At 47.1% G+C, this 16,832-nt stretch overlaps 2 protein-coding genes across 3 annotated transcripts in view; one reads left to right on the plus strand and one right to left on the minus strand.

Moving 5' to 3' along the window:
* Window positions 1-13,051, plus strand: part of PTPN1 (protein tyrosine phosphatase non-receptor type 1) — a 30,196-nt gene extending 17,145 nt beyond the window's left edge. For both annotated transcript variants that reach the window (XM_031506579.2, XM_031506580.2), the window contains exons 2-9: window positions 3,420-3,510; window positions 4,511-4,611; window positions 5,846-5,944; window positions 7,480-7,617; window positions 8,060-8,269; window positions 8,654-8,815; window positions 9,428-9,639; window positions 10,151-13,051. In XM_031506579.2, the coding sequence (XP_031362439.1) occupies window positions 3,420-3,510; window positions 4,511-4,611; window positions 5,846-5,944; window positions 7,480-7,617; window positions 8,060-8,269; window positions 8,654-8,815; window positions 9,428-9,639; window positions 10,151-10,355 (1,218 nt within the window). In that variant the 3' untranslated portion in view covers window positions 10,356-13,051. The remainder of the gene's footprint in view (window positions 1-3,419; window positions 3,511-4,510; window positions 4,612-5,845; window positions 5,945-7,479; window positions 7,618-8,059; window positions 8,270-8,653; window positions 8,816-9,427; window positions 9,640-10,150) is intronic.
* A 490-nt stretch (window positions 13,052-13,541) lies between these two features.
* The window catches only part of RIPOR3 (RIPOR family member 3), a 41,642-nt gene continuing 38,351 nt past the window's right edge, over window positions 13,542-16,832 (minus strand). Inside the window, exons 19-22 of the mRNA XM_077786973.1 lie at window positions 16,604-16,806; window positions 16,141-16,224; window positions 15,255-15,345; window positions 13,542-14,505 (exon numbers count right to left, since the gene is read on the minus strand). Coding sequence (XP_077643099.1) covers window positions 14,408-14,505; window positions 15,255-15,345; window positions 16,141-16,224; window positions 16,604-16,806 — 476 coding nt within the window. The 3' untranslated portion in view covers window positions 13,542-14,407. The remainder of the gene's footprint in view (window positions 14,506-15,254; window positions 15,346-16,140; window positions 16,225-16,603; window positions 16,807-16,832) is intronic.

The raw sequence follows: 16,832 nt of genomic DNA on the forward strand, positions 1-16,832 counted from the left end.
CGTTTATGTAAAGTGGGTGTTTGCTGTGGATCTCTTGGTACTTGCTGGTTTTCTTGTGATCTTCTCTCTCTTCTCTACAAGTCTTTACAACCTCATTGGATTGTAGGGGTATTTCCATTCTGAAACCAGCCTGAGTGGCATCTTGGGGAAAGAGCACCTTCCACCTGACTTTATTTAACCTTTTTACTCTTCCACCTTTTCCAGCAGTATCATGTGGCATCATTTTTTGCCAGTGGCAGCTTTAAGAGAAAATCTGTTTTTTAAGTTAAGATTACTTTTTTATATAAGTCTTTATATATAATTTTTGTGAAGTGCTGTCCTCAGCGTGAGTGCCTCAGTAGATGGATTAGGAGCAATTCTGTAGCACCTGATAAGATCTTGGCATTTGCTGCTTCCCATAGGAGCAGAACTGCTCAAATGACAGTAAATTGTTATCTCTGAGTCTAATCTGCTCCAGGGTTTATGGTGCAATTAAACAGTGTGATCAAATTGGGCCCTGCTGCAAGGCTTCCTGGGAGTCTGGTGAAGCTGAAGACATTGAGACTGCACCTTTAGTTTCTGTTCAAAATACTGATCAAGAAATTACACAGTGTGCTTGAATGGCTGATGTTATGGCCACCTCTTCCTATGGTCTTACATAACATTTACTTGAAGATTTTGGGGTGCATCTTCTCTTTCTGAATCTCCTGCTGGCATCTGAAGAGGATGGGGAAAGTGAAGCCCAGTGTCTGCTGTGCTCAGAGCTACAGGAACTTCCCGTTTGAAGAACAGGGCTTCAGCAGACTTCCTCTTTCCACCCCTGAAATATTTGGGGGACAGGGCTTAAAATCAGGAGATGAGTGGCATGAAGTGACTCATGCTCCAAACCCAGAGCATTTGACTTTGGAAAACTGACTTCACGTCTAGCCCTTCCTCTTTAAAGTTTTGTATTGCACGACCTTTGAAATGAAATGTCGAGCTTCCTTTTTGACAGGCAGGATCTCTGCAGTGTGACTGGGTGTGATTCAGGAGGTGTTTTGTAACTTCATGAATCCCTGCCTTCATCCCCTACCTTCAGTTCTCGTGACACTGCTGGCTTCAAGTTCCTCAGAGCAGTAATTCTGTGCTGTGAATGAGTGACTTCTCCAGCGTGGGGACCTCGTGGTGCTGTTCTGAGCACGTTCTGGACCTACCTAGCAGCAGCTGAGTGGTGTCAGCAACGATGTGACTGCAGCAGGGACCAGGACCAGCAGTGGCCACACAGCTCCTGTGGGCACTGGCTTGTTCCTCTCCAGCCATGTTCTCTGTTGAAGGCAATTGCATTTCCACTAAAGTCAACTTCATATCCTGGAAGTGACCTTGGGCGATAACTTTCCTTTGGTCACTTTAGATGTTCTAGCAACTTCTGTATCCAAAAAATAAAAACCCAACCAAAACTCCAAACCACTGTCCTGCCACGTTGCTGAGGAGAGTATGCCCTGTGTGATGTGCAGGCATGCCTGCTCCCCAGGATTTTCTGTTTTCCCATTTCCTCAGCCAGGCATGGAGTGCTGGGTGCTGGCTGGCTTTTCCCACCAGGCAGCAGCTTGCCTGTTGCCGTGCCTCCATCCCTCTTTTGTTACCATCCCACCCCAGGGTTTTTCCTGCCTCTTGAAACACGCTCCAGAAATACACTGCTGTTTTTAAATAGTCTGCTGAAGGCACACGAGTGACTTGTGTCTTCCATTTTCTCTGTGCCTGTGGGAGTTCAGTATCTCCAGAACTCCATTATTCTCCAAGCACCTTTAGGCAGTGTGGCATCTTGAAAAAATCTGATATTTGCTGGTGAGGTAATAGCCAGCTCTCCATTCCCTGCGTAATAAATTGCAGGGAATTTCAGTTCCTGAAATACTTGATGTTGCTGTTGGAATCTGTGTAGCTCCTGGGGACTGGCAGTGGTTTGTGTGTGCACATACATGTGGATGCTTCAGTGTAATATTTTTGTATTAGAGTTCCTTCATATAATTCCATTTTGTAAAGAAGCACTTGATCCACTTATTTCTAAAAGAGGGGACAGTTTTTTATGAAATCTGTTAATGCTGTGAAATGAAACTGTGTATTAGTGCTGCTGCTAAAATAGCCCAGTATTTACAGAAAAATTCCTTAGGGATCTTGGTTTGGTTTGCATTTTGATGCTTTTATAATATGAATCCTGAGTGGAGGAGTTGTGTTGGTATTGGGTGTTAGGGATTTTCAACACACATTTGAGAAATGTGGTTAGTGACCTAGAAAACCATTTTTCCTAATTCCTTGGAACTTTTTTTCTCTTCTTTTCCTTTTTTTCTCTTGTTGATCCTGTACAGTCAGTATGGAAGAATAAATCCCTGTAAAGTACAAAGTCACCAACCTGGTGTCAGAGACAAGTTTCTGAAAACCCCCATTTTAGCTGCCTCATGTTTGAGATATTAGACTGTTGCAGTCCAGATCATATTCTCCAGACTGCATTCTTCATAAGCAGAAATACTGGCAGCCATGTGTTCAGTTATAAAAAGCTGGCAGCTGATGTCAGCCCTTATTTCAGTTTTGGAATACTGTGCTAATTTTGGGCAGGTTTATGGAAATCAGAACTCTTCTCCTGACATGTAGCATTCAGGGTAAATTGGTCCATACCTGAATAATGCAGCACAAGAGATAAACAGGTAATGTGCTGCAGTAGATGGCCCACTTGAAAAAAATCTTGAGTGTTGTACACGATTCTTTATATGCAGAACTCTGCTTGCACAGTATTCATTATGTGAAATTCTGTTTCAGCAAATTTGGACTAATGTCCAAGGACAGCAGAATTGTTTTTATTTTAACTTCTGGAATTGTCTCTATTATCTGCATCTGAAAAGGCCTGAGAGAGCCCTGGTGCTGTGTTTGGGGGGTGCATCTGTTTTAGCTGAGCACGGGAACTGAGTGCAGCTGACTGTGACATCGTGCTGGCAGCTCAGGAAGTGATGGAAGTGGTCTTAGAGAAATCACCTCTGTGTGTGTGATGCCAAGGGGGATAGAAAAGTTATTTTCTACCACAATGAATGTTTTCAGTGCTGCTGAGTCAGAGACAAGGTTGATATTTTCACTGATGCTGCAAACAAGGGCTTAAAGCAGTTTATGTAGAAGTGCTTTGGGGCAGAGACCCTGCTCCTTCAGGAGCTGAACCTACCTTTCATAATGTCTGGTGAATGTTGTGCTGCTTTATTATCCAAACTAATAATATTTTAATAAGTTATGTTAGTGCTGTATTCTGAGAAATTTAAACTTTATTCTTTGTTCTGAGGCCCAATGTGCTTTGTGTCCAGAATTTCCTCACATGAAGATGTGAAGTCAAATGGGTATTTGTCTTAAAATAGCTAATGGTATGAAATTAGATGGATTCATACATAGCAGGGTTTTTGGTTGTATTTTTTTTTTCGTTTCAGGACATCAGGCATGAAGCCAGTGATTTTCCATGTAAAGTGGCCAAACATCCCAGAAACAAAAATAGAAATAGGTACAGAGATGTCAGCCCCTGTAAGTACACTTTCTTTTCCATTGTTTATAAGACTGTTGACCTCTTGTGACTTCTCACAGCTAAATGTTCTTTGTAAGGACAAGATTCTGTTAGGTGGATAAGCACCCAAGACAACTCTTTTTGATTATATTTATTTATTTATTTGTGAGACTGGTGTCACAGGATGCTTTTATATCCATAGGGTTACACAAGAGCAGCACGCAGTAGGGTCTGTATCTGTGGGCAGAAATCTGAAGAAAGAAACTTGCTTTACCTTTGAGTTCTTCGGCTGCTGTCCCAGGCCAGAGTGCTGCTCTGTGGCACACAGCTTCTGGCTCCCTGCAGAAAAGCTCCTAAAGCCTTTGGGACAGTTAGCCAGAACAGTAATGTTGCACATAGTTTGCTTTACTAAGCAGTTCTAATATTTGAGGATGTGAGTAACAAATTCCTTCTTGCCTTTAGATAATCCTCTTCTCAGTCTGTTTGCTTTCTTGCAAAATGTGGGAACCCCTGGGTGTGTTGAGTTTTTTTAGTTGGTGGTTTGGTTTCTGTAGTCCCAAGTTGAGCAAGTGACTAACAAAAGAGCAAATCATTTACATTTGCTGTATTTCTTTAATTTTGATCATTTTTTTCTGTACATTAGAGGGTGGTTAGGTTGGGAACAGTAGCTAAATACCTACAAGAATAAAAGGTCTCTGTCCTGTTTGCCCAATATATGTTTAGACAAACCTTTAACAACCTTGAACAAGCTGTATTTGAATGTTTAAGCTGGAAAGACAAGCAATTGTGTAATTGGATTTAATTAAAACCAGCAACTTGATAACTGTATGGATAGGTCAGTGTGATCTGGTTTGCAGATCTCACTGCATTTTTTCAGATTATTTCAGATGCCAAGGCCTGACTCTTGCTGTGTGTTTTTGGGAGGTGAAGTGTGGGCTGTGCTCCCCCAGCTGCTGAGGATGAGCCTGGACTGTGCTGTGTTCCATGTTCATTAACCAGTGTTTTCTAATTGTGCTGCAGTTGATCACAGTCGAATTAAGCTAAACCAAGGTGACAATGACTATATCAATGCTAGTTTGATAAAAATGGAAGAGGCCCAAAGGAGCTACATCCTTACCCAGGTAATTGCTGGCAGTGGATAATTAAAATCTTATGATGGCTGGAGTTGTTTTTCATGGATTTTCTGTTTGTTTTCTTCATCGTAAAGCTACTTAAGTGCATACAAACATCTGTGTGTGTATAAAAATCACTGCTTTTAACTGAACCTGTCAATTCCACACCTAGCTGTATGGCAAATTTAAAAGTACCCACATGCCCTGTTGTCTTATTCTGAGAGCAGCAACCGTGCCAGGCTTCTTGTTTGTGCTAAATGTTCAGTTCCCTGGAGACTGTCCTGATCTCTAATCTTGGATCTTTTTTTACCCCTTCCTCCCACACTTTAGATAAAGGTAGACTGGGATTAATATTTTCAAGTGACAGCTCTTCCTTCCTGTTTCTAAAGAACAGAGATAAATCTCCTCAGGAAGAACTGGGCAGAGCAGTGTGCAGGGTAGAAATGGCTCTTTGAACACAGCTGCTCTTGCCCTTCCTCAGGACAGGGGGTTGATCACAGGGTGAGTTCTGTGGGGAATAGTCAAATGTGCAGATATTGGTTACTGGTTACTGTCCTGATCCACGTTTAATGGCTTTGGATGGCTTTATTTAAATCCTCTCATTCTTCCTGAGGACCTGCTGTTCTGTTTGAGCACAGGAGTGGATCAAACCCAAACTTCAGAGTAGAAAATAGCAAAGGAACATAGCAGAAGTAGGAAATTATAAGGAAATCTACTTTGGGAATAGATAGTCTTTAAAAGAAGTCATTATTTCATTCAGTCCCAAAGCAAATCTGTGAAGATTCTGGAAAACCATATAATTTGTTACTGATTTTGCATCCTTTCAGTCGTTTGGAGGTTTTAGTCAAGTAATTTTCAAGTATCATGAATAAGGATGAGGGATTGCAGAGCAGTTTGACACAGATGTTATTTTTGCTTTTAGTCAGTGGAGTTTATTTCCCCATGACCTCTGTATATCTTTCTTAAGAAAGTGCAGCATTTTTCACTCCCAGTTCTGTTCTCACAAATGAGATTGTGTCTCTCTTCCTCTTAGGTATCAGGGGAAAGGATTAACCATGCTTTCGTGGGCAGATTCATAGCATGGAACTTAAAGCTGTCTCACTACATTTTTTTACAGTTTTAAATGAGAAGTTGTTTGTTACTTGTTTAAATCTATTGCCTTGTGCAGGGTCTGTTACTGGGGAAGAATGCACTGACATTTACAGAAAATAATGCTTATTTCTGGGGATTTCTGTCTCTGCAGGGACCTTTGCCAAATACTTGTGGCCACTTCTGGGAGATGGTTTGGGAACAGAAAAGCCGTGGTGTTGTCATGTTGAACAGAGTGATGGAGAAGGGATCCGTAAGTACTCACACAGCTCTAGCTATGTGTTCATCACATTTGTGCTTTTCTGTACTAAAAAACCCAAGTAAAACCAGCCCAGAGAATGGGATGGGATGTCTACAAGTAGTTTTGTCTAAGAAATTGTACCTGGAATCGAATACTTGGTGAACTGATCTAACTGCAGTCAGAAAATCACTCAGTTTGTAATTGTAGGGCCTAATTTCTCATGAATTTGGCTGAAAAAACCATAAACACAGCATGACTCCACACAAATGGAAGTCTCTGCTGCTGAGCAGGGGGTCTGGAGTTGTTCTCAGTTGTGCACAGGTTGCACCTCTCGGGGCTCTGCAGTGTCAGGTGGCTTTGCAGTAGAGAGAAGCTCTGGGGCTCCAGGTGTCCACCACACACTGAGCTCTGATCACACAGTGGCCCCCGAGGCTCCCTGTCCCCTCCAGTGTCACTGCTGTGCAGAATCAAGTGTAATACTGCAGGAGGACTGTGCAGTGTATCGGCATCCAGCAGTGATCACTGGGTGGTACGTGTGGTACGTGCTTTTGCATCACCAGGAAAACATGCCCAATAATCAGGAAAATTCTTGGGCAATGAGCTGTCTTTTAATAAACTGCAGTCTGGATTTTCCAGTGTTTTGCTGAGTTTTGTACTACAAGTGAAATTTAATCTTCAAAAGAGATGCGGTAACCAAATTTTTCAATAGTTTCTTCCTTTCCAACCATTCTTGCTCCCTCTCTGCACTGCTCTAGTTTTGAACAAAACAAATTACTGTGATCCCTTAGGGCAGTGCTTACACTCCTCAGCAAGCAGCAGTGGGAGATTTAGAGTGGAGCATGACAAAATACTGTTTGCAGACACATTTGTGGAGAAATTAGGCACAAAGGCAATTGCTATAACTCTTACAAATCCAGACAAAAAGTGCAGATAATTATAACTGCATTCTACACCCTGATAAACAAGAGGATGTCTTTTCAAAATAAACTAGAATTAGTTTGAGCAAAACCACTGTTAGTCTACCTATGAAGAAGATGCTGAGCAAAACCACTGTTAGTCTACCTATGAAGAAGATGCTGAAGGGGTTTTCTGTTTATTAAAATGCTGTCCAAATCATCTTAGTCTTGAGCCTGCTGTTGGTTTAGCATTGTTCTTCCACTTTTGCTTTGGCCACATGATTTGTCCTTTAACAAAAGAGGCCTGAGCCATGTACAGAGCCTTGGAGAGGGGAGGTGATCCCGATCCCAGGGAGAGGAGTGGCTCAAGGGCAGCAGGAGGAGGCCAATTCTCCCAGGCACGGGATCCCCACATTCCATTGTCACAAGCTTGGGTGCAGGCTTTCCTTTTCTTGCTGCTGATGAGGATTTTAGTTCCAGGTTTTTCCTGCACGCTTGAAAATGTGCTGCTTTCCTATTTGGTTGGCTCATTAAAGTCCTTGGCATGCAGCAGTCTCTGCAGAGCTCATCTCTCTGGGAGACCTCAATAAGAAAACTGCAATTCAGGCAGAAGTGTGTAATGACATTTATGTGTGTCCTGCTTGGTTTTAGGTAAAGTGTGCACAGTACTGGCCACGGAAGGAAGAGAAAGAAATGTTTTTTGAAGATACAAACTTGAAACTAACATTGATATCTGAAGATATCAAATCCTACTACACAGTACGACAGCTGGAATTGGAAAACCTGACCGTGAGTAGCGGATCTCATCCAGTCCTTGTTCTCCTTGGCCTGGAATTCATCTCCTCACTAAAAAGGGCTTGAAATTGGCAGTCATGAATTGTCCTGGATTTGATGATCCTGCATGACATGTTGTGGAAATGAAACTCTTGGGTATTTATGGGGGGACCCTCCAGGCAGTTTCATGTCTCAGCCATACCTGGAGTGACACTAGCTTTTGAACTGTACTGAAATAACTAAACTCGAAATAAGTAAATTTACTTACCCAATTCCCTTTGCTCCCAGTGGAGCCCTTCACAACAAGGCACCATTACTTGTAATTACTGTCTTGGCTGTGCAGCTCTAAAAGCTCCCTCAGACTGGTGAAGCTTTGTCCTTGGAATTTAATCAGCCATTCCCAGTCCTTCTGACCGGTGTGCCCAAACTGAAGAGTTCCCAAACGCTGTTTCTGCAGAGCCAGGAAACTCGGGAGATTCTGCACTTTCACTACACCACGTGGCCCGACTTCGGGGTGCCGGAGTCGCCGGCGTCGTTCCTGAATTTCCTGTTCAAGGTGCGGGAGTCGGGCTCGCTGAGCCCCGGGCACGGCCCGGTCGTGGTGCACTGCAGCGCTGGCATCGGGAGGTCGGGCACCTTCTGCCTGGTGGACACCTGCCTGCTGCTGGTAAGGACCACTGCTCAGAGCCCCTGCCGGGCACAGGGCAGGGCTGGGAGCGCTCCCCGTGTCCGGCTCTGCTTTGCCCCGCTGTTCCAGCAGCGCGCTCCAGGCAGGCCTCGCTCCTGAGCGCTCATTCTGAGTCTGGGGAAGGGAAGTCCCCAGTTTCCAGAGTGATTCACAAAGGCAGGCTTTGCCTTCAGGGAAAGCAGCGTATTTGAGGCCCAGTGTTTTCCCTTCAGTTGTTTTGGAGACCAGTAATGAGCTGCTGATACCAGCTGTGTGTGTTTGTTCGTGCTGTAGTGTGGAGGGTGGTATGAAGGCCCTACCACAAAATGAGTCACTTTAGTGAACCTCGTCAGAGCAGAAAATGTTTCACATTTTTATCTGCAGATGGATAAACGGAAAGATCCTTCTTCCGTGGACGTCAAGCAGGTTCTCCTGGAAATGAGGAAGTACAGGATGGGGCTGATCCAGACTGCAGACCAGCTCCGCTTCTCCTACTTAGCTGTTATTGAAGGGGCAAAATTCATCATGGGAGATGCTTCAGTGCAAGTGAGTGCTCCTGGCAGCTCCAGAGAGCTGCAGCAAGTGGGTGGGAGGAGCAGGATGGAAAGAAGCTTCAAATTTGGTGCTTGCTTCAGCTTCAGTACATGTTTATATTATGGGGTTTTTAGGTACAGTGCTTTACAATCTGTCATGACCTAAAATGCTGTATTTTAATGATTTCCAAAATACCTGCTCTGTAGCAGCTGCCTCCTGTGCTTTCCTGCACAGTGACTGGGGTGGAGCTGCTGCATCAGCCTCCCCTGGCATTTCAGACAGTACAAGTTTTCTAATATGCCTGAAATTTAAGTGTCATGATTAAATTCATCAGGGGTTTTTATGGTAAGCAGAGCTCTAGCAAAATAGATTTTATTTTGTGCTTGAGGTTTTTAGAAGCAGATTGGAATTTCTCACTTACATGGCCAATATGTTTTGTGTAGTGGATGCAGCTTGGGCTTGGAGTTCTTGTGTCTGTTTTTTCTTTCTTTTTTTTCAATGCAAATGAAGAGCCACTGTAAAGAGTTAATTGAAAGGTAGAGTATAAAGATTCTGCCATGGTAAAGTTTAAAGTTAGAGCAGCTTGAAAGAGAAAAGCTTAACAGGGTTTGTCCTTCCCTGAAGGAGCAGTGGAAAGAGCTCTCCAACGAAGACCTGGAGCCACCCCCTGAGCACACCCCCCCACCTCCCAGGCCCCCGAAGAGAACCTCAGAGATGCACAACGGGAGGATGCACGAGCACCCCGAGTTCCTGGCCAAGCCCCAGGCTGGAGAGGAGCAGATCAGGTGCTCGGTGAGCAGCGTGGAGGAGGCGGCTCCGGCCCCCAGCACAGACAGGTAACCCTGCCTCGCTGCTGCCCCGGGCAGCTCTGCAGCCACAGCCTCGGGCAGGGAGGGACCAGGGGAGGAGATGCTCACTTCCACCCTGAGATGCTCTCTGGGAGTCAGGGCTGAAGGAGCAGCCACATTCCTCCCTTTCTGGCTTTCTGGGCAGGTGCTTGAGTTTAGAGCTTTGGTGTTTCCCTGAGCCAGCTGCGGGTGTGAGCTGGGTTCGTTCACTGCCTGTCTTGGTGCAGGTTTGTGATGAGCAGTGAAAGCAGGTGGTGGGTAAAGCTTATTCTTTAAAGGGCACAGAATCCTCCCAAGCTCTTCCTAACCTCTGTTGAGCAGCCAATGTGTCCTAACTGGAGACGGGCTGTGCTTGGGTGGCTGCTGCAGCTCCAAGAGCTTTGCAGCTCTGTGCTGGTCCCTGCCCTCGGAGCACCCGCATGGCTTCTGTCTCCATGGCCAGTCCAGCAAGGAATACTCGTCCCTACCCAGCCCTGAGTGTCCCTCCCTCTGTCCTCAGCACTAGTCACGGCACTGAAGCCCGGAGGAGGACGGCTGGGGAGAACCCACGGCTCTCGCCCCGCAAGGAGGAGTCGCCGAAGGAGAGCCCGGAGGAGGAGGACGAGAACGTGGTGGCGACCTGGAAGCCCTTCCTCGTGAATATCTGCATGTTCACCTTCCTCACGGCAGGAGCTTATCTCTGCTACAGGGTGTGTTTCCACTGACCCTGGGCCGAGCTGCCGCGGGAGCGCCGCTCCCGGCCCGCGCCCAGCTCCTCGGAGCCCCCGGCAGGGCAGCCGTGGCTCAGAGCAGGTAGATTAGGGGAAAGGCCAGAACTTTGGGTAGGGCTTCATGAGAGAATTGATGCACTAGGGTTTTATCCAGCCCTGTGGTCCCAAGAACATAATATTGTAATCTCAGGGCCTTGAAATATTCAGGAGTAAGCAGAGAAAATGCCAAATAGTCTGTTTTCCTTTTTTTTTTGTTTGTTTTTTTAACTAAATAATAGAATTACAACACATTGTTGTTTTTAGCCTTTTTTAAAAAGCCAGTTCATTTTCTTTTGTTTCAGAAAAACTAGGCACAAGTGAAACTTGCTTGTACTCTCCAAGTGTTGTAACCAAATACATGACTTACATTGACAAGTTCCCAAAAAAAGAAAAAGAAACCCACATACCTGAAGAATGTAAACTTTTGGAAGGGGAGGTGTGTTTGTGGTTGGTTTTTGGTTGTTTTTTTGTCTTTTTTTAAATTTGCTTCATCTTTAAAGACTGAGTTGTGGGCAGTGCCTGTGGTATTGATATATTTAATCTCGGCATAACTGTTCTTAAAGAGCTGATTGTTTTACTTGTGTTGATAGAACCAGGCTTCTGCATTTGCTCAGGGTATCCCAACACGTCCAGCTCTTTGATTTTTTTTCTTTTTTTTTTCTTTACTAAGTGTATCTCCTCATTGACTTTTGTTGCACTCTACTTGCACATATGCCTCTTTACATTGCACCATCCTTTCTAAAGCTGTTTTTACTTTTATATTCTGGGTTGGGAGAGGTCGAGGGGAGGGAGAGAAACAGGAAAGGGAAATTCAACCAAACCACGTCCACCAGCAGTGGGGCCGTGCCCGTGGCAGGACCAGTCCTTAAACCTCAGCATTTGGAATGTAAAATGCAGTTTCACTCTGCAGCTGCTCCCTCAGGAGGGTTGGGCTGTGTGGGGAGGACTGGCACTGGCAGGCAGCACTGCACCAAGCAGCCAGTGCTGCTCCTCGGGGTAATACCAAATTACTGACAGTTTCAACAATAATAGCAAAGATTTCTTTGCTTGTGTCGTGGTGCAGAGGACAGGAGCAGAGTCACTCCTGGGAGCTGTGGTGATTGAACTGCCCCATGACAGCTGATCTGCAGCAGTGTTACTGATTTGTTTTATTTCTAAAGTCCTTCTAGATTGATAGCACTTAGCCACCCTCAGTGCAGCCCTCGCTGTGGAGGAGCCCAGGGCAGCCCCTCCACTCCCTATTTATTTTTGCCAAGCTGGCTGTAGGTGTAGCTCTTCCCTCAGTGGGTGAGTAGGTGAAGGGGTGGGTGGGGGTGGGAGTTACTTCTGTTCTGTGTTTTGTTGAGCTTGCATCAAGGGCTTTTCAAGAGTACAATAATAAATCCTCAGGTAGTACTGGGAATCGATCCTTTACCTGTGAGACTGTTGGTCAGACCAGTACTTGAAAGGAGGAATGTTGTAATCAGTCGATATTTAGTTATATTATTGGAAACAGGAAAAATGAGTATAGAAAAATGGTAATATATAATGGCTCATCTGTGTATTTAAGATCCATTCTGTGATTGCTTTGTCCCCACTGTTCTCTGCAGCGTGGGCAGGACCCTGCCCTGAGGCACCATCCGTACCCCTTTGTATTAAAGTGCATGTGAAGTCTGCGGTGTCCCGATGAAACACCACGTGCTTGAAAGGTGACAGAACTTCTATTCCTGCTTCCTGATGTGCCCAAATGATATTTGCATGACCTGATCCTTAGTGGCTGTGGTTCAGAGGGTGCTGCTGAGTCTCTCTGTTCAGCACTGGACCGATTGGTGTTTATCAGAGCCCGTGTACTCGCCTAATCCTTGGCATGACTTCCCGTGGGATCCCGTGTGCTCCGTGTGCCCGGTGGTAGCATGTTCCTTTCAGCTGAGTGAGTGTAGTACAGACATTCCAGAGAGCTCAGGCAGCCCTGCCACACCTCCCCTGGCCCTGGGACACAAAACAGACCAAACCCACCTCTGACCACCTTCCCAAGAGGGAATATTTTCAATCCTAGGTCTGGCAGGAAATGAGATGATCCTTCCTTTGAATACAGTTATTCCATTGCAAATGATTCTACCCAGACAAAATTCCTGCAGATGAGAGAAGAGCTTTGAGCATCCTCTTGGTGCCTGTTTCTTCCCTGTGTTCCAGGCCCTGACCCTGGCTGGGACGCAGTGACTGTGCCCAGAGCCCCGGGAGGTGTGGGCAGGGCTGGGAGTGCTGAGCTGTGCCCATTTCGTTTGCTGTCCTGTACTGTCTGTGGTAGTTGGGGGGTGTATATACCGTAGCACAGTGGGGTGTTGGGTAACCTGTTCTTGGAAATGGACAAACATCCATGTTAGACTCGTTAGAAAGTTAGTGAGCTGCTCTGCTATCTGCCTTAAGCAAATATTTACTCATCAGGTCTTTCTTTTTTACAGATTGCCATAGAATAAACTTTTATAAAAAAATGTAAAAACTCAACAAAAAAGCTGAATGTTTTGGTATAATACAGTTTCAGGTATCTTGTCTTTTGTGTAAGCCGCTGCTGGGCCTCCCAGGTTAGAGTACAACTGTACAGTTTTTCAATCTCCCATACAAGTTTTCAGTTCTCATTTTAGTTGTAACAATAAAACTCTTTTTTTAAAGAACTCACTTGAATGTGTCGCTGCTTCTGGGCTGGATCCATGGGCTCCTGCTTGACCCATGTGCACACGAGGGCTGGCAGAGGGTAGGTTTGCAGAGTGAAGGGATTTAAATGTTGCTGTAAGAATTTCCTGGAGGCAGACCTCCAGTGAAAGAGGATCCCCATCTCTCCCTGCCACCTCCATTTCCCTCTTTGATCTTTCAGGTTGAACAGGTTGAATTCAGGTTGAATTTTAAGGGTAAGAAGTGCAGGAGCTCAAGCACCTGGTTGGTTTCTGCAGGAGCTGATGCTGACCCTGCTTGCAGCTGCATCTCCTGGTGTTTGAATCCCAGTATTTACCTTTGGTTTATATTTTTAAGGAAACCTACAACTGGAGGAGAAAGTTCACCAAAGTGGAACAGGACAGGGCAGATAGGGCCCTGTTCCTTGGGGATTTAGTGCCTCTTACCTGTCCCCAGGGCTGCAAGCACAGCAGTAGGAAACACTCCCAGGAGTTTGTCTCAAATGGTTTATTAGAACTTTAGAAAACAGTATGAAATCCAACAAATAAATACCAAATAGAAAAGTTTTATGTGTATATATATATATATATAAATATGTACACACAATCCCAACCCCTTTCAAGTATTGCACCTGAAGCCAGGCTGCTCCCCATGGGCACCCTGCCAGCCAGGGCTGGGGAATGAGCCCAGCCAGGGCTGGATCAGGAGGAGAAGTCTTGGTCTATGACTAAATTCAGAATTTAAAAATCAAACCTGTCCCTCCCTCAGTCAGACCTGCACATGGCAAATCCCCTGCAGCTGAGCACACACCTCTTACAGAGCCTGTCAGGCCCTGCTGGCCCTGGCTGAGCTGCAGCAATTACAAAGTGACTTGGGGACTACCAGGTTTTCCTTCTGCAGCTCAATTGCCCAAGCAAAGGAAACCACCAAGCAGTGGTGCTGGATTTGTTCTACTGACAGGGCAGTTGGTCTGGGAGAGTGATCATTTCTCTCCTTGGAGAATGCCAAATTAATACATCACTTCCTGGGAAAACAGATCAGATTGGACAGAATTGGAGCAGGGGCAGCTAATTCCAGCAAGATGGAGATTTGAACTCCAGTTAAGACCTGGATCCACATTCTGAGAAATCCCAGTTTTCATTTGTCCAGCACTTGGTATTTCATCATGTGCTGAGAGACAGAAAATACATTCCAGGCTGCATCATGGAGGTGACCAACTGTCCCCTTTGAAAATAAACCTGTCATGGGGCAGGAGAGAGCAGGGACAGGACAGGACAGAAGGAAGCCAGACAAAACCAAACCCTCAGGTACCCATGTGGCTGTGAGGACAACAGGATCCAGCTCCTCACATTCCACTACTAAAACACTGTGATTTCAATCTCGGCCTCCTGAGCTGTTTCTCTCAGCTCACAGCAGATCCTGTCCATCTTCTCAAAGGCTTGTCGGCCCCGTTCCCCTGTGGAGAGAGAAAACAGCCCCTGCTGAGGGACAGGCAGAGCACCCCGAGCCCTCTGGGGACACTCCTGTCACAGCCTGGCTTGGGAGGAAGGACTCAAGAGTGACCAACACATCCTCAGGGAAAACCTGCTGGAAGCCACCATGGAAAACCAGCCCTCCTGCATTCCATGAGTAACAGCTGGAGCATCACAGCTGGAGAGTCTCATGTGAGCCTGAGTGTTCTGTGGGGCAAGGCTGGAGATGCCCAGGACTAAACCTGGCTCAAAGTGGGGGATGAAGAACAGAACGGGGAGGTGGCTGTCTCCTGCATGCCCTGGCCATGCTCTGGCAGCATTCCAGCTGTTGAGTCCCCAGGAAAAGCACAAATGCTGGGCAGCCGGAGGTGGGGAGCACTGACATTTTATCAGGCCCCCTCCCCCATCAGTCACTTGTCACTTAGATTCTGGTGAAGTAACAAGTAATGAAGCAGAATAAAACTGTCATCCTTATCTACAACCTTTTCAAAAGGTCCAGTGGTTCCTAAAGCACTTAATCCTTCAGGATCCCCTTGGTCTGGTTCTATAAACTTGATCAGGGGCCCTTGGCTGTTACGTGTGATGTAAAGTTTATCTTCATGGTATGAAACAGCTGTTCATCAAATATTTCCATTGTCCTGGATGTGTTCAGGCTGAACTTGAGGCCCCTCCTGGGCCTGCACTATTTCACATCCCTCTTTCAGACTATTTTAAAGCTGTACAAAAGCCTTACCAAAGGACAGTGTGGTTTCCCTGGCTGCATTCCTGACTTCCTCTGTTTCAGACTGGCACAGGTGGGCAACCTGCTCAATGCTCTCCACAGCCTGTTGGAAAAAAGAAGAATTTGCCTAAGGAGCTTTTCAGCAGTTTGGTGGACATTTTCTACAAAGCAAACACAGAAACAAACTCCCATCTCTGACATCCAAATTCCACCGGGACCTTTATCTTCCCCCACATACTGGGTTACAGTTAAATTCCCTGATACGATCTCACCTCTGTTACCTTCTCTCCTGTTTTAGGGCATCAGAAACTGTAAAAGTTCCAGGGTACAGGTCACAACTGTGGGACCATTAAATCAGTGCCACCTAACTAGGACCCTCACTGAAAGGGTTGATCCCAGCTGGTGCTTTGCAAACCGACCCTGATTTGCTATTGTGTGAGCACCTGTTTGCAGATACTGGTTCACATTTTGTGTGCAAACCCATTACAGCAGCTTAGAGCTCTTGGGAATGTTTAAATCTGCGCTGTTCCTTATGACAGCAATGCAAATATCACTTTTGTTTCTGACTTTAATCAACTATTGTTAAAAATATCCCCTGATTTAACTTCAGCTTTCCAGAGGTAAATGTTTAGAACTGACTGATACAGGAACATTGCTGGTTTATCCTCGTGCTGGATGTCCCCAGTCGGACACTGTCCTGCAGCACTGAGCATCCCAGGAGGTCACACATCCCTGGCAGGTCAGGCACTGCCAGCTGCCCTCGGCTCCCTCTCCCGCTGCCCTGGGAATGCTGGCATTCACAGTTTGGCAGCCAAAATCGGGCAGTTCCCGGCTGCAGTAACCCAGCCCGACACGTTTGATCCCGGCTTGGGGCAGGGCAGCAGAGCCCAGCGCTCACCCTGAGGTTCTTCAGAGCCAGGCACGCAGCCTGCTGCAGCCTGGCGTCACAGCCGGACAAAGCATCGCTGTAAAACAGGACAGCCTGCACAAAACACAGCAAAGCGAAACGTCGGACGAGTCCTCGAGCAACCAAACCCGATCCTAGCGACCGCGGCGGGGCTATTGCCCCGTGAGACGAGCCGCGGTGGCGAGCGCTGCGGCGCCGCTGCCTTGGGCTGGAACACGGCGAGGAGAGCGGCGCCGGCCCCGGGCAGCGCCCGCCGGCCCCGGGCAGCGCCCGCCGCCGGCCCCGGGCAGCGCCCGCCGGCCCCGGGGCAGCGCCCGCCGGCCCCGGGGCAGCGCCCGCCGGCCCCGGGGCAGCGCCCGCCGGCCCCCCGCTCCCCCAGCTCCGTCTGTCCCCCCATTCCCCGGTGTCCCCCGCCGCTGTCCCCCCGCATTCCCCCCTCGTTCCCCGCACTCACCCGTGCCCGGAGGCTGCCGCAGCCGCCGGCCCGGGCCAGGCAGGCCGTGGCCGCTTTGCCCACCCGGTGGTTCTCGTCCAGCTGCAGCAGCCCGAGCAGGCGCAGCGTGCGCGGCAGCGGCTGCAGCCGGCCCAGCCGCTTCCCCTTCAGCCTCTTTAGCGTCTTCAGCCTGCCGGGGCACTGCAGCTCCTCGATCAGCATCACTGCCGGGGAAGGAGCGGCCTCGCTC

Source organism: Lonchura striata, chromosome 17 (genome assembly GCF_046129695.1).
Source record: "Lonchura striata isolate bLonStr1 chromosome 17, bLonStr1.mat, whole genome shotgun sequence".
Lineage (NCBI taxonomy): Eukaryota > Metazoa > Chordata > Aves > Passeriformes > Estrildidae > Lonchura > Lonchura striata.